Source organism: Malaclemys terrapin, chromosome 10 (genome assembly GCF_027887155.1).
Source record: "Malaclemys terrapin pileata isolate rMalTer1 chromosome 10, rMalTer1.hap1, whole genome shotgun sequence".
Classification (NCBI taxonomy): domain Eukaryota; kingdom Metazoa; phylum Chordata; order Testudines; family Emydidae; genus Malaclemys; species Malaclemys terrapin.
Window position 1 is genome coordinate 79,269,056 of NC_071514.1, and position 22,119 is coordinate 79,291,174.

The window sequence follows — 22,119 nt, forward strand, 5'->3', positions numbered from 1 at the left end:
AGGGCTTATTAGGAATCCTTGCTCCTGATGGTGCTATTACAAGCACTGTTTCAGCTACACAGAGATCAGACTGTCTTCAGCTGCGCATGTTATAGTGCCACACAACCCTTTAGAAGAGCTAGGCTTCCCTCACTGTAAACGGGATGCTAGCTAGAGCAATTGCTTTAGGCAGTGTTTCCCAAACTAGGGCCGCCGCTTGTGTAGGGAAAGCCCCTGGTGGGCCGGGCCGGTTTGTTTACCTGCCGCATCCGCAGGGTCGGCCGATCGCGGCTCCCACTGGCCACGGTTCGCCGCTCCAGGCCAATGGGAGCTGCTGGAAGTGGTGCAGGCCAAGGGACGTACTGGCCGCCGCTTCCAGCAGCTCCCATTGGCCTGGAGCAGCAAACACGGTCAGTGGGAGCCGAGATCGGCCGGACCTGCGGACGCAGCAGGTAAACAAACTAGCCCGGCCCGCCAGGGGCTTTCCCTACACAAGCGGCATCCCAAGTTTGGGAAACACTGGCTTTAGGCATAGAATAGGCCTCAGAAACATTGAATTTTCCCACTAGATTCACATCTTTGTACAGTCCGTTTTAAGTTCAGTTCTGTGATAGACTCACAAGACAGAGACGGGGAAAGGCCAATTAGGTCATCTAGTCCCTCGCCTTGCTGTTACTGTAGGGCTGTTTCCTACCAGTGTTTTGGCCAGACTAGTTTTGGGTGATAGGATCCCGTCACTGCCCTTGGAAGACTGTGGTTGGTGACCTGGATTTCAGGAAATGTTGATAAGGGTTCCAAAAAGTCAGGTGGTACTGAGCCACATTCCTCTCTGGTGTGACTCTACCAGAGCCAGTGGAGTTACACGAGCGATGGAAGCAACTCCTTCTGTCTTCCATCAGGCTCTTTGTTTGCACAAGATTCAGGTTTCCGCCCAGTGTGGGGCGTTCAACCAGCCCTTTGTTTATTTGGTACAGAATGATGAAAAAGTTCCAAATTTGAAAATGATCTTTTTTTTTTTAGTGGCGCTTGGTGTTTTACAGGCTTCACTTCTTTAAATGAAACAGCTGAGATTCTCAGAGCCCTCTGAGGGGATCTCGATGCCCTACTCCCCTGAATTTTAAAAAGGGGGTTTTGAAAATGTCAGTGAATGCGTTGGATTTAGCTCCTTATGTCATGAGATTGTTCAAATGACTACTGGCGAGGGGGCAGACCCTCAGCTGGCGTTAAGTGGTGGATTAGAGACAATCAGGCTACACTGATGTCCATCAGCTGAGGATCCGTCCCAAATAACTTCCCCAAAATGCTATCTAGAGCTAGTTCAAAGGGACCTCACTGGGCTGATCTTGATGGGCTGTGAAATGACTTTAGGTGTTTATAATAAGGAGAAGTCCTCCTGCTTAAGGTGCAGGTTTATATGTCCCTTCTGTGGGTCTCTTTCCCTGCGTCCAGGTGGCCTTTGATGTTCTAGGCTTCTTGCCTGAAGAGAAGCTTGGAGTTTACAAGCTGACCGGAGGCATCATGCACTTTGGCAACATGAAGTTCAGGCAGAAGGCAAGAGAGGAGCAGGCGGACGTAGACACCACCGAGGGTAGGTTGGGGGTCACTGCATTGAGTCAAAGTATGCCAAGGGAATCTACAGCTGAAACAAGAATAGATTTCTTTACTCAGCCAGTTCACTGACGTCCCAGAAAAGCTGCCCAAACCCAAGCATGTTTCCAAAGGATAAAAATGACCTTAAACAACCAACTGCATCTGAATCGTTAAAGTGAGCAGATGTGCTACCGGGAGCTGCCATTCACCACGCCAAAGGGGTGTCAGGCCTAGACAGGTGATTGAGCATTCAGCAAAAGGCTTGATTGTTCCTCATAGACATCACCCTGCATTGTGGCTAGTATGGAGTCCTGGGGGAGTGGGCAGACAGTATGTCTCCCAGAGCACAAAGGCAGAGCACCTCCTGCTGTGTCTCTTTCTTGACTGGGCTCTACTCCTCCAATTCCAATATGGCTGGCCAGCTCTGCTGGCCAATGTGTGTCAGGGGACAAAACTATGGCCCCTCCCCACCCCTTGTGGAGTGCTGTGCTGTAGCAGTGAAGCAGTCTCTGGGCTCCCATAACCCCTTTCCAGAACCCAGAACCCCTTTCCAGAATATACTAAAAAACACAAACAGGAGATCAAGCAACATTCTGCCTCCCTTTAAGATTAACTAGGTTCCTCTTGTCCTTTAACAGTGGCTGACAAAGTTGCCCACCTCATGGGTCTCAACTCTGGAGAGCTCCAGAAGGGCATCACCAGGCCCCGGGTGAAAGTGGGCAATGAGTTTGTGCAGAAAGGGCAGAACATGGAACAGTGCCACAACTCCATCGGCGCCCTGGGCAAGGCCGTCTATGACAAGATGTTCAAGTGGATGGTGGTCAGAATCAACAAGACCTTAGACACCAAGATGCAGAGACAATTCTTCATTGGGGTGCTGGACATCGCTGGCTTTGAGATCTTTGAGGTACACAAAGCAAGAGACCCTCTCTCTGCTGTGGGACCCCTCTGTTTGTGAAAATATTTCCTTATCATTCTGCCCTCCTCCAAAATGTTACCTTCAGTATCCGTGAACATGCCAGCATAGTCAGTCGTCGTCCATTGGGACGGGTCACTAAATCACGGGCACCAAACAGAGGTTGATACCCTGGCAGAAAACAACCATAGAGCGTGTGGGGGTTAAATAATGAGCAAATGACCACATTGGATCTCTCAGTTGCAGGAACCCAGCGACCGCTTTGCATTAGGGAAAGAAAGGTGCATGTTGTTTGGACATTCAGTTACCTGAGGCCAAATTTTAGTCTCATTTACATCACAGAGGGAATCTGAAATAACTCTGACGTCAGTAGGGTTGCTCTAGACTGGCTCTGGAATAACGGAGTGTCCCCGAGAGTGGATAATTTGCCTCTTGCCAGCAGCTGTGTTGTATTTGCAGCCTCTGGGGCGACATTTCAAAGGCCGATCAGTGAATGCTTTGCTTCCCCCCTACTCTCTGCAGTTCAACAGCTTTGAGCAGCTGTGCATCAACTTCACCAATGAGAAGCTGCAGCAGTTCTTCAACCACCACATGTTTGTGCTGGAGCAGGAGGAGTACAAGAGAGAGGGCATTGTGTGGGAGTTCATTGACTTTGGCATGGATTTGCAGGCTTGCATTGATCTCCTGGAAAAGGTAACTTTCCCTGCCCTGAAGGAGAGGAGCGGGGAGAGAATGATCTAGAACAGATGCAGAGAAGGGCTACTAGGATGGTTGGAGGAATGGAGAACTTAGCTCTGAGAGCAGACATACGGAGCTCGGCTTGTTTAGCCTAACCAAACAAAGGCTGAGGGAACCTATGACCAGGGCCAGCTCTAACTTTTTTGCTTCCCCAGGCAAAAAAGAAGAGCGCCGCCGTGCCGTACCCGCCCCCCCGCAAGCGCCGCCGAAATCCCCGCCCCCCAGCACCACGCAACACGAAGCTCCGCCTCCCCAGCGCCGTGCCGCCCGAAGCCCCGCCCCCTCCAAGCGCCGCGCCGGCCGAAGCCCCCACCCCTCCTCCGAGCGCTGCACCGCGCCAGCCCCCGCCCCCCCAAAACCCCGCCCCCCTGAGCACCACGCCGCCCAAAGCCCCGCCCCCGCAACCACCACGCCACCCAACGCCCCCGCCTCCCCCGAGCACCATGCCACCCAAAAGCCCCGCCCCCCCAAGCACCACGCCGCCCGAAGCCCCCGCCCCCCCAAGCACCACGCCGCCCGAAGCCCCTGCCCCCCCCTCCGAGCACCACGCCGCCCGAAGCCCCTGCCCCCCCCTCCGAGCACCACGTCGCCCGAAGCCCCCGCCCCCCCTCCGAGCACCACGTCGCCCGAAGCCCCCGCCCCCCCTCCGAGCACCACGTCGCCCGAAGCCCCTGCCCCGCTCCGAGCACCAAGCTGCCCGAAGCCCCTGCCCCGCTCCGAGCACCAAGCTGCCCGAAGCCCCTGCCCCGCTCCGAGCACCAAGCTGCCCGAAGCCCCTGCCCCTGCTCCGAGCACCAAGCTGCCCGAAGCCCCTGCCCCTGCTCCGAGCACCACGCCGCCCGAAGCCCCTGCCCTGCCTCCGAGTGCCGCACCGCCAAATCAAAAAATAAAAATAAATAAAAATTAAAAAATCGAGCGCCGCCCTGCCCCAAGGTGCCGCCCCAAGCACGTGTTTGGTCGGCTGGTGCCTGGAGCCGGCCCTGCCTACGACTGCTCTGTATAAATACACCAGAGGGATAAGCACCAGGGATGGAGAGTTATTTCAGTTAAGGGCCAATGTTGGCAAAAGAACAAATGGATATAAACTGACCATCAACAAGTTTAGGCTTGAAATTAGACGAAGATTTCCAGCCATGAGAAGAGTGAAGTTCTGGAACAGTCTCCCCAGGGGAGCTGCCTTCCAAGACTGAGTTTGATAAGTTTATGCAGGGGACGGTATGATGAGACTGTCTACAATGGCATGTGGCCCATCCACGACGGCCAGCAGCAAATACCTCCAATGGCCAGAGATGGGACACTAGATGGGGAGGGATCTGAGCTACTACAGTGAATTCTTTCAAGGGCTCTGGCTGGTGGGTTTCACCAGCATGCTCAGGGTCTAACTGATCACCCTATTTGGGGTAAGGAAGGAATTTTCCCCATGGTAAAATTGGCAGAGACCCTGGGCTTTTTTCACCTTCCTCTGCAACATGGGGCACAGGTCACTTGGTGGTTTGAACTAGAGTAAATGGTGGATTCTCGGTAACTTGAAGTCTTTAAATCAGGGGTCGTCAATTGCTTTTTGTCAAGGTCCAAATTTCTTGGTCAAGGTATAGTCAAGATCCAGACACCAGAGAAAATAATAAATAATAACAATAAATCAAATAGCAATCACGATAATAATAAGTACATGAAAAGATTTTAGGGTTCGTTCAAAAGCATCTGGTGGTCTGGATTTGGCCTGCGGTCCACCTCCTGACTACCCCTTCATGATTTGAGGACTTCAGTAACTCAGCCAGAGGTTAGGGGTCTATTATGGGAGTGGGTGGGTGAGGCTCTGTGGCCTGCAACGTGCAGGTCAGACTAGATGATCACTCAGCTGCACATAATTAAATTACTAGATAATAATCTTGCTGTAAGTGGCAAACTCAAATCAGAGGTGAAGCTTCCCCTGCTCACCACTGAGAAGGCAGAAATGGGTTTCTCTCATCTGCTTCTACCGTGTGATCCTCTTTCTTCCCCCAGCCCATGGGCATCTTCTCTATCCTGGAAGAGCAGTGTGTGTTCCCGAAGGCCACAGATGCTACTTTCAAGGCTGCCCTCTATGACAACCACCTAGGGAAATCATCCAACTTCATGAAACCCAAGGGAGGCAAGAAAGGGCCTGAAGCCCACTTTGAGCTGGTGCATTACGCTGGCACGGTACGTCCAGAACAACGTAATTTTTGTTGATCCATGTAGATCTGGCTACCTGCATGGGTCTCACCCTGTACTCGCTGACGTTAACGATGAAACTCCCACTGACTTCAGTGGAAACGGAGCCAGGACTGCACTGCAAACTCAGGCCTGTTAGACCCATGCCTGGGTGCTCGGTGTTTCCAAGTTCATGTTTCAGCATCCACATGACACTGGGTCATGCACCAATCATGTCATGCTTTCAAGGCATTTGACATATTACAGCACAATGTGCCTTTATGGACCAAATTCCCTGCTGGGGTAAACTGGTGGAGCTCTGTTGACTTCAATAGAGCAGCATCAACTTACCGCAGCAGGGAATTTAGTCCTGCAGGGTCTAACTGAAACGCATCTCACAATGCTTTATAACAACAACAAATGAGATAAATCACAATCTAAAACTTCAGCTGGGCAAATGGACCATCAATGACTCGGTAGTAGCGCACTTTAGTGAATTATGAATAGCAAGTCAATTGCATCTGTCAGGGATGGTCTACATATACTTGGTCCTACCTCAGCGTCAGGGCCAGCGCTTCCATTTAGGCAACCTAGGTGGTCGCCTAGGGCGCCAGGATTTGGGGGGCGGCAATTCGGCGGCGGGGGGGTCCTTCCGCGCTCCGGGTCTTCGGCGGCAATTCTGCGGTGGGTCCTTCACTCGCTCCGGGACCCGCTGCCGAAGTGCCCCAAAGACCAGGAGTGCGGAAAGACCCCCCGCCGCAGATTTGCCGCTGACGACCGGGCGCATGGAAGGACCCCCACCTAGGGCGCCAAAAACCCTGGCGCTGCTCCTGCTCAGTGTGGGTGGGATGGAGCAGGTGACCCCTCCGTCCCTTCCAGCCCCGCATTGCTATGATTTCTATGACACTTCAACACACAGGGCTCAGCTCTGATCAAAAATTAAATCCTTAAAAAAATTCTGCAAGCCATTCCCCCCCCGCAGTACCAGGACTTTGTTTCTGGGAGCACAAAAGCTCACAGGACAGTTACTAAGCGAGCAAATCAGCCAAGGGGTTAAATTAATTTTTGCTTGTTTCTCAAATGTTGCCAGAAAACCCTGAGTCCTGGAGTTCGCTGCCGCTTGTCTAGTCTTTCATGGAGACTGTGTCAAGCAGCCGTGCCAGCGCTTAGTCTTTATGCATCTAACCAAACTCTGCCAGTTATTCCCGCACGTGACCGCACAGACATTCTGACAAAACATGACCACAGCATGAATCAGAAGAGCTTTCTGTGTCTTATTCACATTTAGCAACTATTGCCATTCCGGGATCACACATGGGCCTTTGACATTGGCATTTGTGTTAGACTACGCCACGCTAAATTCAGATGACACCAACGGATCGGCCATATTGTCCCCTCTGGCAGTGGTTCCGGATGAATGCGTATTAGGGAAGTGTCTAACCTCTGCCTGCAACAGGCTTCCATCCTTGAAGCCTGCCAAAGCTCCTCCATCAGGGGAACATCTGCTTTCAATGGCAAGAAAACCTAAACCCACAAGACTTCAGTGAGTAAGTTAATGCTGATTGTGAGTCAGCAGTAACTCAGTCACTTTCCCTCTTCATGCAGTGGATTTCTCTTCAGAGGTCTTCAGGGCCAGTGGTCAATGGAGAAGAAGCATCTTCTTATTTATACTGCGTGGCAGCAACATTCTCTGTCAGAATCTGGAGTGTTCACTTTTCTCCCCTGTCTCCAGGTGGGGTACAATATTACTGGGTGGCTGGAGAAAAACAAGGACCCCCTGAATGAAACAGTGGTGGGCTTGTTCCAGAAATCCAGCATGGCACTGCTCGGTACTCTCTTTAAAGAGGAGGAGGCTGCAGGTACGGTAAACATTACACAGTACAGCAATGTGGTTGAGCGCAAATGTGATCGTGTCTAGCCCTTTAGTGTTTCCCCACAATTCTCTGGGGCAAGGATTAAGCCACTGGTTGTAGCACCCTCTGCAGCCAGGTAACAGACTTTGCTCTCTGATACCGCCTTTTCCACGCTGAAAGATGGGCTAGCTCTGTCCTTGAAAACGACGCCCCCTTAGAGTTAGCCGAAGTAGCTCACCTGGGTGGAATGAAGCCTCTCTAGAATACTGCTGCCGGCACACACTTGTGTCTGAATGAAGGGAGGATGCAATGCGGAGTTAATGACAAACTATGGAATTCCCTCCTGGCAGTAAATGGCCTTCTGTTGACCAGACAAATGTCAGGTTTCTATCAACCAGAAAACGTGCTGCCTCATCGGATTGTTGCCAGTAAAGCCTGGGGCTCCACAGTTCAAAAGATGAATGGGAAAACTGTTTATGAAAAGGCTTTTAAGATCTCAAATTATTAACAGACTGGGTCAAATTCTCCTCGGAGTTACACTGGTCCCACTCCATCCAGTTACAGTGCAAAGCAAGGCATATGCCCCACTGTCACCGAGAGGAGAATTTGGCCCACGGGATGTACTTTCAAACAAAATATTGTAAACTCAGTTTTTCTTTTCCAAGCACTGAGCTCGCTTCAAATTCCAGGATTCCCTTACAGTAGTAAATGAATACAAAATCCCTAAACCAGAATAGCGTGCGGGTTTGATGGATGCTTGTTTTTTATTTAAGGGGCTGTAGTCTCCAATGAGTACTGTACTGTGAACTACAGGCTCCCGAAGAGATATATTTATTTTGTGTGCTATAGTATAGCACGTTCATCTAATGTATACTTGAGTATATCACTTATATGTGATGCATTTTATTATTATTCAGCTGGTACCAAGAAACAGAAGAGAGGCTCTTCTTTCATGACTGTCTCCAACTTCTATAGGGTAAGTGGGCCTTCGCCACCCATCAATCGCAATATAGGGTTCTTTATTATTTGTATTTTGGTAGTGATCCATGCCCCTATAGGGCCAGACCCTACACACACACATAACAGAGAGCAGCCCTGCCCAAAGGAACATACAATCTAGGATATGATTGTGGAATTATAGCTCTGCTCTAGGAATTGTTTTGGGGAAGTTCTCTGGCCTGTATTATACAGGAGGTCAGACTAGTTGATGACAATGGTTCCTTCTGGCCTGGGAATCCATTCATCTAATCTATGAATCGAAGGTTTAGAAAAAATTCAACAGGTAGACATGGCAAAGAGAGGTTGGGAGCGCAAGAAAACAGTGTGATTGTTTATGAATCGTGGAATAAGAAGAACACTAAGATCACATCAGCTGCCTTTTAGAACTGAAACAACAAGGAGTCTGATGGCACCTTAAAGACTAACAGATTTATTTGGGCATAAGCTTTCGTGAGTAAAAACCTCGGATGCATCCGAAGAAGTGAGGTTTTTACCCACGAAAGCTTATGCCCAAATAAATCTGTTAGTCTTTAAGGTGCCACCAGACTCCTTGTTGTTTTTGTAGATACAGATTAACATGGCTACCCCCTGATACTTGACACCATTTTAGAACTGAAAATCCACAATTCAGACCCTCTTGATCACCCATGGTGTCCTCAAACGTTCATCCGTGCAACGCTCTTCACCTGGTGTGCAGCATCCAGCCTGCACCTGCATCCTATTGTTATCTTCACAACTAAGGAGTGTGAATTAATGTATTGAGCATGAGGTTCTCTCTCTTCTGCTTGGCTCGCTCACTTTATTTCTCTTCCTCTGGCTTCAGGAGCAGCTGAATAAGCTGATGGCCACTTTGCATAGCACGTCGCCCCATTTTGTACGCTGCATCATTCCAAATGAGTTCAAGCAGTCTGGTAAGTGTCTGCAGAGCCTCTGAACTACACTCGGGCAAAGAAACACAATGCCTTCAGCCCTAGCTTTGGCTGGCTGAACAGCAGATCTTTATCCAGTCCTGGAAGAACTTGGGATATCACTTCATAGAAGACCTCCATGTCCCTTAAAGGCAATATTACTATGGGACAAGACTCCAATAGAAAGGTTTGAAGACAGGATGGCTAATGAGCAGTTCATTCCTCTGTGGATGTCCACTGAACAGGGAAATACAGGATCACCAAACTGCTTTGACATGCAGTAAACTGGCAAGGACAGTAATAGAAAGCACAAAGTAGCACATGGACTTCTGGTAAAGGGTGGTTATCCCTGATATCTCCCTTTAACTCCTCGTCTACCCATGAATATGCTGTTGGGCTGATAAATGTGCCAGATACTTCACCTCCTGGATTGCCATAGGGGTCAGTGGAATCTCAGCTGCACAGTAATTGCAAGAAGACTGAGCAGGGTTGAAGTGAAAAGGTACACGAACAGGCCCTCTGGTGTTGAACATTTCAGTTTTTCTTGTACCCAGCACAGCAAAGTGAAGGGCGCCCTTAATACAGTCCTTTCTCCTCCATTTCAGTTCTACCCACAGTGTGTGAATTCTGTCGATTGCTAACCTCTCCCTCACAGAGGGCAGACTGCGCGAGAAGCTCCAATTGTTTTGTTCCCCTGCTCTGGCTCAGGAAAGTGAAGTGCTGATCTGTTCTATGGTTTTTGTAGGGGTGGCTGATGCCCACTTGATCTTGCACCAGCTGGCCTGTAATGGAGTGCTGGAAGGCATCCGTATTTGCAGGAAGGGCTTTCCTAACAGACTGCAGTACCCCGAATTCAAGCAGAGGTGAATGTTTATATTTTTGGGGCCATTTGGTAGAGTTTGGGAGGATGGACACATACAACATCCTATATGGTAACCTCCTTGGACAATCGGGAGGTGGAGTAGCGCCACTGCTAACCCGCCTACGTCCGCTTCTCCAGGAACTCTTATTAAGCAAAGACGAGAAACAGAGATGGTTATAAACACTTCACAGCTGGCACCCTTGCCCTCTGGAGACCTTTGCTAGAAGAGCCTGCGATGCAAGTAGACATTAACCCTTGCCTAGCTCCAGGGCCATCCTTAGGCATACGCAGCTGCGTAGGGCACCTGACTACCAGGACCAGAGGCGCCGACTTCTCATCTTGTCGGGGGGTGCTTGACCCCCATCCCCACTCCAGGCCCTGCCCCCAAGCCCCCGCCCCGCCTCTTCCCACCCCTGTTCCACCCCCGCCCTGCCTCTTCCCCAGAGCACGCCCCATCCCTGCTCCTCCTCCTCCCCCCCAGAACTTGAACACTGCAAATCAGCTGTTCACGGTGCTCTGGAAGCGCTGGGAGGGAGGGGGAGGAGTTGGTAAGCGCAGGGCCGCTGGCATGCAAGAGGCGTAGGGGGAGGGGGCCAAAGGGGGGGAGCGTGGTGCTGGTGGGTGCTCTGCACCCACTAAATTTTCCCCATGGGTGCTCCAGCCCCGGAGCACACACCCACAGAGTCCACACCTATGACTGGGACAGCAGGCAAGAGTGAGTCAGCTCCCGCACACCCAGCACGCACTGCAGTCTCCTTGCGAGGCAGAAGGCAGGGGCCGTATTCACAGAGCCGAAGGCGCATTCTGCATGAGGGAGAGGGTACGGGGGTCGGGTCTCTGTGGGGAACTGTGACTCTCCGCATCATTCTGTCAATAAATCAGAATTTTTTTCTATAGCGCTACTTCGTTAGTGCAAGGACAGTCCAGCAACATTACAGTGGGCTTCATTTGTTTAAATTGGTTTTAATAACATGCACGTGGCAAGTTGTCCAATCCTGTCAACTTACGTTTGTGTTGCTAAGAGCAAGTCGGGCATAGGGGCACCAGTTTAACAATACTGCGTAGGGCCCCATACCTCCTAAGGATGGCCCTGCCTAGCTCTTCTACACTGGTCCTAACAGTGGCTCTTACATCATTACACGTCTTTCTCATTCCAGGTATCAAGTCTTGAACCCCAATGTAATCCCTCAGGGATTTGTGGACAATAAGAAAGCATCAGAATTGCTGCTTGGCTCTATTGACTTGGGGGAAAACGACTACAAAATTGGGCACACCAAGGTACTGTTTTTTCCTCTCAGATTAAGCTAAATGAATCCCAGACCGCTGTCATAAGTGTGTCCACACAGGGCATGGCACCAGTTTATGTTGATGTCAAAACCGATTTTAATTCAAGCACTGGGACTTTTGTGTGTCGACCAGGCCTCGGAGTTAAAAGTTCCTACAGCAACCTTAGCTCTGCCCTCCATTGCCTTCCATTACGTGACCTCACGGCCCAGAGCAACGTCACATGCTCCTTCTCAAATACAGCGCAAGATAAGGCGAAGGAGGCACACTTTTAAAGTGCCCTCAGGTCCCTCCGCTTTTTACTCGCTCCTTAGTGTATGTCTACACTAGAAACACTATAGGGGCACAGCTACGGACATTATAGCACCAGAAAGGGTTCTTCCATCACTGTAGTAAATCCACTTCCCCGAGAGGCGGTAGCTAGAATTCTTTTGCTGACCTAGAAGTGTCTACACCCGGGTTTCTGTTGTCTTACTTACATCATGCAGGGCATGACCTAACTTTGTAGTGTAGACCAGGCCTTAATCAAGTAAAAATTCCACTAAGAATTATGCCCGACTTCAGACTGAGTAAAAAAAAAAAGAGTTTTTTGCCCCTATAATCTTAGTGGAGCATGTCAGAAATTAATATTTCTGCATGTATGTTTTGCGTGATCACATAATGAAATAGACTATTGTGATACACATGCAGAGGTGGAAAAAGTTCAGCTTTTTCCAGGAACTTCTACTGGAATTTTCTAACTTGTATAATACTCCCACTCCACTTACTGCTTTTCTAGTATATTTCATCCTTCAATTTCCAAGTGCTTTATTATATGTCAGTTAATTAAATCTTCCAGTGTCGTCATTATCCCCATTTTATTGCTAAAGGAACACAGGCAGAGAGAGGGTAAGTGACCTCACCTAGGACACACAGCAAGTCAGTGCTAGAGCCAGAAATAGAACCCAGGAGTCTTGACTCCCAGACCCTTGCTTATAAAAAGCCCAACTTTAATATTTTATTAATATATAATTCTGTGTACTTACAGCAGTGGTCCCCAAGCTTTATTGGCCGCACCCCCCTTACCTCGTCCGTGTCCCCCGGGAGCCATGGGTGGGAGCTTGGGCTGGGAGTGGGGCCGCAGTCATGGGCCACAGTCAGGAAGGGGGCCGGTGCTGCAGCTGGGGCCTCAGCCGGGAGCAGGGCCACGGTCGGAGCTGGGGGCCATGGTCGGAACTGGGGGCCATGGTCAGAGCTGGGGGCCGCGGCTGGGAACAGAGCTGTGGCTGGGAGTGGGGCCACGGTTGGGGCTGGAACTGCAGCTGGAGCCGCATCCAGGAGCGGTGCGGCTGGTTGCGGGGCCAGGAACCAGTGGCTGAGGCTGGGGGTGAGGCTGGCATGGAGCTGGGGGCAGAGCAGGGCTGGGTGGTGCTTCCTCCCTGTCCCCCGCATGGGGGCTGGCCCGGGCCCAGCCACAGCCCCCCACAAATGTTCCTCCATGCCCCCCCGGGGGGGACACCAGTGACCTACAGTGATAGTAAATGTAGGTGGAAAGTCAGACAGGTCAACAAAGGCAGAAACCCATAGATGGAAACTAAAAGGGGACTAACAGCCCTGAATAATCCCAGATACATGACTAAGCCTAGAGACGTGGGCAGAAGTTCACAGTTTCAAAGTTCTGGTGCATGACCTGGAAGCCAAGTCCTAACAGTCTTCTCTTGCTCTTCAAGGTGTTCTTCCGTGCCGGAGTCCTGGCCAAACTGGAAGACATGCGTGATGACCGTCTGGCAAAGATCATGACCATGTTGCAGTGCCGTGTTCGTGGCTTCCTGATGAGGATTGAGTTCAAAAAGATGCTGGAAAGAAGGTATCCCTTCGAAATATGAGACACCATCCGAGAGAGCGCTAGAAACCAATTGCTAACAGGCTTCATTCTCTACTAGGCATCATGAAATGAATCTTGGATGTCAACCCTTGGTCCTGGCACGCAACCAAAATAACGGGGCTATGCACTGTGGATCTATACGGGAATCATGGGGATAAAGAATCCTCCCTTTCAGGCCACAGTAGTGCATTAAAGCCATGTTGCAGCCACAGGGCTACAATAGCTCCACTCCCTCCCGTGCATCTACTCTACTAGTTGATGGATCTATCTAGTGATGGATTCACAAGCCCTGCCTCTGTTCAGGAACCTGATGGTGCAGTGAACCCTTTGGAACACAGCTTCGTGGTACACAGTTGGTGTAGATCAGAGTGGGCCCTTAACATCTTGGTCCCAACCTGTGCAGTAGAACGGTATTGTTTCTGCTGCCGCTAGGGGCCGTTGATGGCTGCGAGGTGAAGGAGTGTGGGGAAGAGAGGCAGATACTGCCAGTTAGAATCTTTTCCAGCTGATGCACCATATTTGTTTCCTCCCGTGCATGAAACACCCAGATTCTACTTCAGTGGTAGGATTCCTTCTATCCCAATACCACCCTGCCACCCTTTTCCTACCTCAGCACACTGCCACTGACCTTTCTTGCATCTGGGACTGGGAGAATACTGCTCCATCCATTCCTACCCCACTCAGCGAATGCACCAGCATTACATAGCTTCTGTATACTGGCTCCAGCCTCCTGGCAGGGTTCTATCACACTGCCACAGTGATACCACCCAGTACAATATACACACTGCACAACGAACCTTTGAAAATAATATCTGCTTTAGGAAACAATTGTATTCAATGAAGAGAGAACCCCTCTAGCCAATGCAGAAATGTGAGGTCAGCATTTAAGAATGGACTGAAAACTACATCTCTCAAATGAGCTGATACAGAAACTTGCTGCATACCAGGACAATGTCTTGCTGTCTCAACATTGCCAGGAAACCGGGGACTGTTTCTAAGCCACACAACCTGTTCTGTTTCATTACAGGCTAGGCCTGATGGCGATTCAGAGGAATGTTCGCAAATTCCTGCAGCTGCGCTTCTGGGGCTGGTGGAAATTGTATAACAAGGTGAGAACCGTGCTCCTCACAAACAAACCCACACGCACCACTGTACCCAGCTTCCACAGACTGAACTAAAAGCAGCTGCAATGGGTGGGGTGCTTGGATTTTGAAGATAAAGGGTAGAAAAAAAGAATTGCCTTGCCCAGTTATTCAGCGACAAGTAAATACACTCTGGGTGCCAGTGACTTTCTTGCTAATTATTAACAGGGCAGGGACATGAATGATTTCCCTCCACGTCTATGCCAGAGCAGTCTGGAAATGGAGGACACGTTGAAATCTGAATCTGCCACCTCCATGAAATGGGAATTAGGTTCTTTAGGAAATTCAAGCCCTGGATCTCCCTCCTCCAAAAAATAAAGTTCAACTCTGCCTTAAGCGGCTAGATGTTGTAGTTCTGAACACTGGGGATGGACTCAGGCTATTAATTAAATCCTAAAACCTAGACCAAAGTTTCTTGGTCCATTTCCCCACCAGCTCAGAAAGACGTGGCCTAAATAGGCCAGATGAGCCTCATTCCACAGCAGTGGCTTCTTCTCTCATCTCATAGGCCTATTAAGATTTTTTTGGTGGCAGGGGATGGAAAGGAGCATTGGCCAAGATATTCTTGCATAATAGATGCTGAAGGACCCATACACCAATTTAAGGCCAAATTTAACACAGGGGAACCTAAACAGCATCCGATAAATGTACCTGTGTACCCATTGGGAGCACAGCCTCCCACATCCGCACATGCAAAATTGATGTTGCAAACCTTAAATATTCATTATTCCGCCCCCACTTTGTGGGTGCGCAAATGTAAATATGGGGCTTTTGCACGTGTGTAGAGGCCAAAACGTTAAAAATGTGGGCCCAATGTCCTCAATTTACCAGAAGTTCAGCACCTCAGAAGCAAAGACCCGGAGCCTCAAAGGTACTTAGACATCTTACTCTCCCATTGAAATAAATATCTTTGAGGATCTGGGCCAAAGAGCCTCCAAAAGACATTAAGTCCGATTTTGATCTCAGTGACACTGGTGTGAACCTGCAGTAGCTCTAATGATGTTAATGGCACTCAGAATCTGGCAAACTGTCCTGGTTTCTCTGCTGGGGCTCAGAATTGTGAGGGTAAGTCGTTTATTATGATGCCTTTCCTGGAAGTTATCGAAGTCACACTGTAGTGATGAAGCACTCTGCACCGAATCAGTCATTTCAGAAGACACCAGGCCCAGGCAATACGTTCAGCTCAGGTGCATTCTGGGGGAAGTTGCTACAGAGAAGATCCATTTGTGAACCTCACTGGCTGACCTGCTTGCTTACAGGTGAAGCCTCTGCTGAATGTGGCCCGACAGGAGGATGAGATAAAGGCGAAGGAAGAGGAGCTGAGGAATGCCATGTCGAAGACTCAGGAACTAATTGATCGTGTCAAACAGCTGGAGGAAAATATGGCCAGCCTCAGCCAAGAGAAGAACGATCTTACCATCCAGCTGCAGGCTGTGAGTTATCAAAAAAAGGATGGTTACTGGTTATGTCTCCTCCTTGGGCCCGTAAGAGGGCACTGGCTATAGCTTTTCCAAATGATTCATAAAAGGGCTTGTTTTAAGAATCTGGAACAAGGAGAGAGCAGTGGGAGATGGAAAGTGAGAGTCCCAGAGAACCACAGCAGGGCAAAGAAAAACCCAACTCTTCCAAAAACAGCAGGAGGCAGAATGGCCTAGTGGTTAGAGTAAGGAAATGGGAGTCAGGAATCCTGGATTTTCTTCCTGCCTCAGCCACTGATTCTGTGTGTCCTTAAGCAAATTACTTGGGGAAAAATTTTCAAAAGCGCCCTCTAATTTGGGTTCTTCCATTTCTGGTTGTCACACAGTCAACCTGTGGAACTCCTTGCCAGAGGATGTTGTGAAGGCCAAGACTATAACAAAGTTCAAAAAAGAACTAGATAAATTCATGGAGGATAGGTCCATCAATGGCTATTAGCCAGGATGGGCAGGGATGGTGTCGCTAGCCTCTGTTTGCCAGAACCTGGAAATGGGTGACATGGGATGGATCACTTGATGATTAGCTGTTCTGTTCATTCCCTCTGAAGCACCTAGCATTGGCCACTGTCGGAAGACAGGATACTGGGCTAGATGGACCTTTGATTTGACCCAGTGTGGACATTCTTATGTTCTTATGTAACTTGAAACACCGAAGGCCTGATTTTCAGAGATGCTGCGCAACCACAACTCCAGCTGGAGTCAATGCACCTTTAACATCCTAGCATAGCCGCCGGTGCTTCAGTGGAGCGGCCTTGACCCACTGTAATGGATGTTTGGTGCCACAAGAGACCAGAGATACAGTAGCCTCTAAAATGATAAAGGTTGTGTTTCCCTCCTGCCATTAGGAACAAGAGAACTTGACAGATGCTGAGGAGCGGCTGACCCAGCTGATGAAATCAAAAATTGACATGGAGAGCCAGATCTCAGAGATGAAGGAGCGCCTGGAAGAAGAGGAGGGCACGGCCTCTTCCCTGAGTACCCACAAGCGCAAGCTGGAAGGGGAGCTCAATGACCTGAAGCGTGACCTAGAGGGGTTGGAAACCACGTTGGCCAAGACCGAGAAAGAGAAGCAGGTACGAAGCGTCGTCATTATTTTAAGCTCTCTCTTCCTTGCCCTTTAGGGAAATAACCCCTGTCAAGAGCAGGGAACCAACCAGCAAAGCTCACGCAGTCTGAATGCCCTTTGAGAAACTAGCTCGGAAGCTGTCAGCTGTTCCCTCTCCAGTATTCAATATTCCCTCTTCCACAGTCTCTAAAAATCTGTTATTCCTTCTATCTTGAGCTGGGATGAACCTGAATCTACAACTCTCCTTATTGTCCTGTATTAGGAAGAGTAATTTCCCTGTAACTCCCACGAATCTCTCTCTACAGAGGCCTTCAGAGCCCTTCCACATCCTGTGTTAATCACCACCTTCCTTGCACTGCAAAGTTACTGGGTTTTTGCTTAGAAAATGTGCCCCCATGAATCCCTCCCAGTTGCCTTTTATCTAAGTTCCGAGGATACTCCCTCTGTTCCCCATCAACCTTTTCTTATTTGGAACAGTCACTGAAGGTTTAAATCCATGATGATGTTATAGCCTTTTTGTGTCCGTGTGATACGGTCCCTGGGTCACAGTCAGCGGATGCTTGTGGCACTCTGCGGCTTCCCCTGAAATCAATGTTAGTTAGATAGAAAGCAGGACAGGGTCCTTGATCTTCTACTCCCAGACACCGAGTGTGTGTGAGAGGTCAATAATAGAGGTCCAGGTTCTGGCCTTCCCGGAGCTAAAAAACTACAAGTTAGTTGATTTGGAGGGTGCTAAAAGTTGACATGGCTCGTCGTGATCTTGACTATGTTATCTTCCCTGTCTCCAGGCACTAGACCACCGAGTGCGAACCCTGACTTCGGATCTCTCCGTCCGGGACGACACAATCGCTAAACTCCAGAAGGAGAAGAGGGCGTTGGAGGAGTTGCACCAGGTAGAAAAATCTGCTCCATTTTCTTTACGGCACCCCAATCGTGTCCTTAGAGATGCACTCTGGGAAAGGAGAAATGGTGTCCTACGCAAACTATCGAGAGATTAAATTGCTGCACAAATGGGAAAGGATCCCAGGTCTCAATCATGCTGGTGATTTGTGTCTCCTACAAATTGTACATTGCAGAAGAGTAAAATCTTTCTCCTTTGCACTAATGGCTGAGAGATCTATTGTGAACTGCTGGATTTTGTGTGAACAAATGCAAAACACACCTCCTGCTGTTTGTACATGTCGTTTGCTAGCTCCTCTGGCCAGGGACTGCGTTTTTCTTACATACAGTGCCGAGCCTGCAGTCAGTCAAAACCCACCCCCCAGACGCATTCGGCTCAGCGGGCTGACCTGGTTAAGGCACATCCGTTTCCACAGCTTAACATACAAGAAGTCATGATAATGAACTATAGTGCTAGTAATAGTACTGAATTAGTAAATGTTCTGCCGGCTCTTTTCCACACATAATGACGTCTTCGTGAGATGTGAGCTCACTACTTGGTCTATTCTCACATCTCAGCTGAGCTAGGAAGAGACTGCCTTTTCCTGGGTGCAAAAGATGGTGTGTGGATTAGCCAAGAGCAAACGAGGGCGGTTCTTTTGTAACGATACACGTTGTCACTGGGCCAGATCCTGCAGGTCTTGCTGACAACTTACACAAAGCTCCCATCAATGTCAGTGGGTGTTTGGCCTGACTGAGGAGGACTGCAGCTGTATCCCAGGATTATTACTACTGTCTACTACCTTTAATAAGACACTAGGAAATTATATGAATCATTAATAAACCTGTTACCCTGAGGCGCCTTCACTGAGAGTAACTGGGGTTTTGGATGGTGTTTTTCTTATTGTCAGGACAGGGGTAGCTAGTCTTCCAGCCACGAAGTGCACCAGCGATAGCTCTTTTCTCTGTCTCTCTCTTCCTAGAAAACTCTAGATGACCTGCAAGCTGAGGAGGACAAAGTGAACCATCTGACCAAGAACAACAGCAAACTTACCACTCAGCTACACGAGGTGAGGACTGGTGGTCTGAGATTGTCATTTCATTCATTACTGTGTGAGGGCTTGTTTTTAAAGATTGATACGTTGGGTGCCTCTAATGAGCATCTACCGCCCGGGTGTTATTACAGAGTGCTTGTCTCTACCCAGCCAGCTTTTTCAAATTCTTGTGGCCATGGATTCTCCTCTCCCCTTTTATCTCTGATTAGCTGGAGGACAACTGGGAACAGGAAAAGAAGATCCGTGCCGAGGTGGAGAAGGCCCGACGGAAGGCTGAGGGTGACCTGAAAATGACCATTGAAAACCTCAATGAGATGGAGCGAGCCAAACTGGACTTGGAGGAGGTTGTTAAGAAGTAAGTGTCAGTCCATACGGAATCTCATTGTGTGGCGGATACTCCGCAGTCAAAACAGGGCAGCACCAGGGATCTGATGGTTAATTATACCTGAAGACCACTTCATTAGAAAATCACTAGTAAGAGTTCCTCTTGGGATCCTAGAAATCCATTACTAACCTAAGGCCAGGAGGAAGTGCTGTCTAATGGTTAGGGCAGAAGACTAGGAATCAGGACTCCTGGATCTTATTCTCTAATCTTTCTCCAACTCATTGTCTGATCTTTGGTAAGTCAGCCTCTCTATTTTCCCTCTTACAAAATGAGTATAATCATACCTACCTCGATGGGTGTTGTGAGTGTTAACTGATCCTTATTTCTACAAGGCTCTGTGAACAGATAAAAGCTGTCCTAGAAATGCAAAGTATTATCGCTAATTAGATCATTATTATAGTGTCACCACTGACTACTCTAGTGATGGGTCTGCCAGCATTTCTCTGGCATTCCTCCCCTTCAAAATTAACTTTAAGGATGTAAATTCTCAATTACATATTATCGAAACCACTGCTATTGTTAGTTAAATAGCTAAGTAGCTAAGTAAATGAATACAGCCATTAATTAGTAGGTGCAAAGCGTGATACTGCCAGTCCTAGCAGAGAGCTCAGCAGGAAGTGCAAGGCTGTTGTGCTCTCGTGCAAGGGAAGCTAAGTGCAGACACAAGTAAGGTTAAGCACTAATATCGCTCCTCCACACTGAGTGAATGTGTCAGCTCCACTGGGTGGCCATGCCTTTACCCTCAAGGGTACATAGTAAAAAGGGGGCAGGGGATGGACATGACTGAGGAGAAATGAGCTTAAGTACGGAGGCAATTAGCTATGAATTGCCTACTTAGCCCTCACTCCTGCACAGCCTAGCTCAGGGGTGGCCAACCAGTGGCTTCAGAAGTTAATATGCGGCTCCTTGTACAGGCACCGATTCCGGGGCTGGAGCTACAGGCGCCAACTTTCCAATGTGCCAGGGAGGTGCTAATTGCTCAACCCCTGACTCGGCCACAGGCCCTGCCCCCACTCCACCCCTTCCCGCCCCCTCCCCTGAGCCTGCCATGCCCTCGCTCCTCCCCCTTTCCCCCCAGAGCCTCCTGCATGCCAGGAAACAGTTGATTGGGAGGTGTGGGGAGGGAGGGGGAGGCGCTGATCTGCGGAGCTGCCAGTGGGTGGGAGGCCCCGAGAGCGGGGTGGGGGAGCTGATGGGGGGCTGCTGACGTATTACTTTGGCTCTTTGGCAATGTCCATCGGTAAATTCTGGCTCCTTCTCAGGCTCAGGCTGGCCACCCCAGCCTAGAGTCAAGGGTTCCTAGTGGAGTTCTTACCCAGTCCTCTGAACCCTTGTAAAAAGGACCACCCACCATGTGACACCCCCCGCTCACCTGACGGGGCTTCTTGTGCCTTTTCTTGCAGGCGAGACATGGAAATCAATTCAATCAGTTCTAAGGTGGAAGATGAACAGTCTCTGAATTCCACACTGCAGAGGAAACTGAAAGAACACCAGGTGAGGAATGATCTGACTAGTCTCTTGCCCTTTACCTCCTATTTCAAGACTGTCTGTCTGGTTTTCCTTTGCTAGTATCAAAGGGACTGTCCAAACTCACATGAGAAGTCAATCCACTGGCGTGCTAGGGAGCTGGATTGGCTGTTAGGGACCCATGTCATTCGTGAAAAACTCCTCAAACCAAAGCTCCAATAACACCAAACCTTTGTGGCTAGGGCCAGATTCACCACTCTGGCCCATCAGTGTAAACTGGCATAACTCTGCTGAAGTCAATGAAGCTACTCCAGGTTCAAACCCGTTTAAAGGAGATCACCATCTATCCCCTGGTGGGGTGAGATCTATTATCCATTCTTTACAGGACAAGTACAAATGTCAACTTCCTTTTCTTCTACGGAAATTATTCTAAGAAATCCAGTGCAAAACAGCAATCCAGCTCTTTTAAACCATTCTGTTAAAATGGAGACAAGGCCCTATTGTTTTTTAAGACCTCGATACTCTTCTCTTCCAGTAAGTCATACAATAGTCGGGTAGCCCCTTCCTTTTCCAGGTAAATACATTATGCAAAGCTCAGCTCAAAGGCAGCACCTGTGTGGTTTTTTTTTTTCAGGGAAATTTTGATTTTTTTTTCCCCCTAGCTGCTCTGTCTGAAGCCCCAGGATGTGGAGTCCCTTGCCCTACAACTCACAATGAGTCAGGGACTCAGTCAGCTCTGAGCTCCGCCCCGTCTTTTGTTCCAGCTACTTGCACTAGACCCTATTTCCTTTTATGGCCAGAAAACTGCAGCCTCCGCTTTGAACTTAAAACTCATCACCGATGAGTCCTGTCACAATGATGCGGCAAGAAGGAAGGTGATCTAGTGCAGGCACCTCTTGGTCTATTTGTATCTACCGCACAAGTATGGCTGGTCAAAAATGTGGCATCGAAATGAAGCACGGGGACTCCTATGAAGTTTTCCTTCCCCTGACCAAGAGGGGATAAAGTTGTGAATCATGGGAGATGTAGTCCAGCCAGAGACCCCAGCCCATAAGGCACCCAAACTACAATTCCCACAAGGCACGGCAGTGCCCTGCAATATTTCTGGTTTCGCCTGGAATAGTTCTGTTTTCAAATATTTCACTGAAAAGTCAAAATGTGTCATGAAAAAAATGCCTATTTTCTGCCCAACTCTACTAACAAGTTTCCCATGTAAATTGGTCTTCTTTCCAAGGACTCACTATCCACACGAGATGTGACACTCCTCAGGAATGAGAAGAAAGGCCTGGTGACAACAGGTCTTGAATGTTGGTCTTTTACAGTTTAGCTAGGGCCAAATTCTACAGGCCCTTCCCAGGGAAAACTCCCTCAGAAGTTGACAGGTGTTCTGACTGAGTACAGATGTTAGAATTTACAGATGTGTTCATGCAGGTTCTTTCTTATTCCCTCAGCTACTCAGATATAAACACTGGACAGTTTACTGTT

At 49.1% G+C, this 22,119-nt stretch overlaps 1 protein-coding gene across 1 annotated transcript in view; it reads left to right on the forward strand.

Moving 5' to 3' along the window:
• LOC128844665 (myosin-16) overlaps positions 1–22,119 on the forward strand; it is a 51,280-nt gene that overhangs the window by 11,341 nt on the left and 17,820 nt on the right. The window contains exons 11-27 of the mRNA XM_054042578.1: positions 1,429–1,567; positions 2,208–2,476; positions 3,008–3,178; positions 5,228–5,404; positions 7,128–7,254; positions 8,166–8,224; positions 9,071–9,158; positions 9,901–10,018; positions 11,175–11,295; positions 13,011–13,147; positions 14,193–14,274; positions 15,567–15,740; positions 16,628–16,855; positions 17,637–17,741; positions 18,711–18,797; positions 18,992–19,137; positions 20,571–20,661. Of these exons, the coding sequence (XP_053898553.1) occupies positions 1,429–1,567; positions 2,208–2,476; positions 3,008–3,178; positions 5,228–5,404; positions 7,128–7,254; positions 8,166–8,224; positions 9,071–9,158; positions 9,901–10,018; positions 11,175–11,295; positions 13,011–13,147; positions 14,193–14,274; positions 15,567–15,740; positions 16,628–16,855; positions 17,637–17,741; positions 18,711–18,797; positions 18,992–19,137; positions 20,571–20,661 (2,319 nt within the window). The remainder of the gene's footprint in view (positions 1–1,428; positions 1,568–2,207; positions 2,477–3,007; positions 3,179–5,227; positions 5,405–7,127; positions 7,255–8,165; positions 8,225–9,070; positions 9,159–9,900; positions 10,019–11,174; positions 11,296–13,010; positions 13,148–14,192; positions 14,275–15,566; positions 15,741–16,627; positions 16,856–17,636; positions 17,742–18,710; positions 18,798–18,991; positions 19,138–20,570; positions 20,662–22,119) is intronic.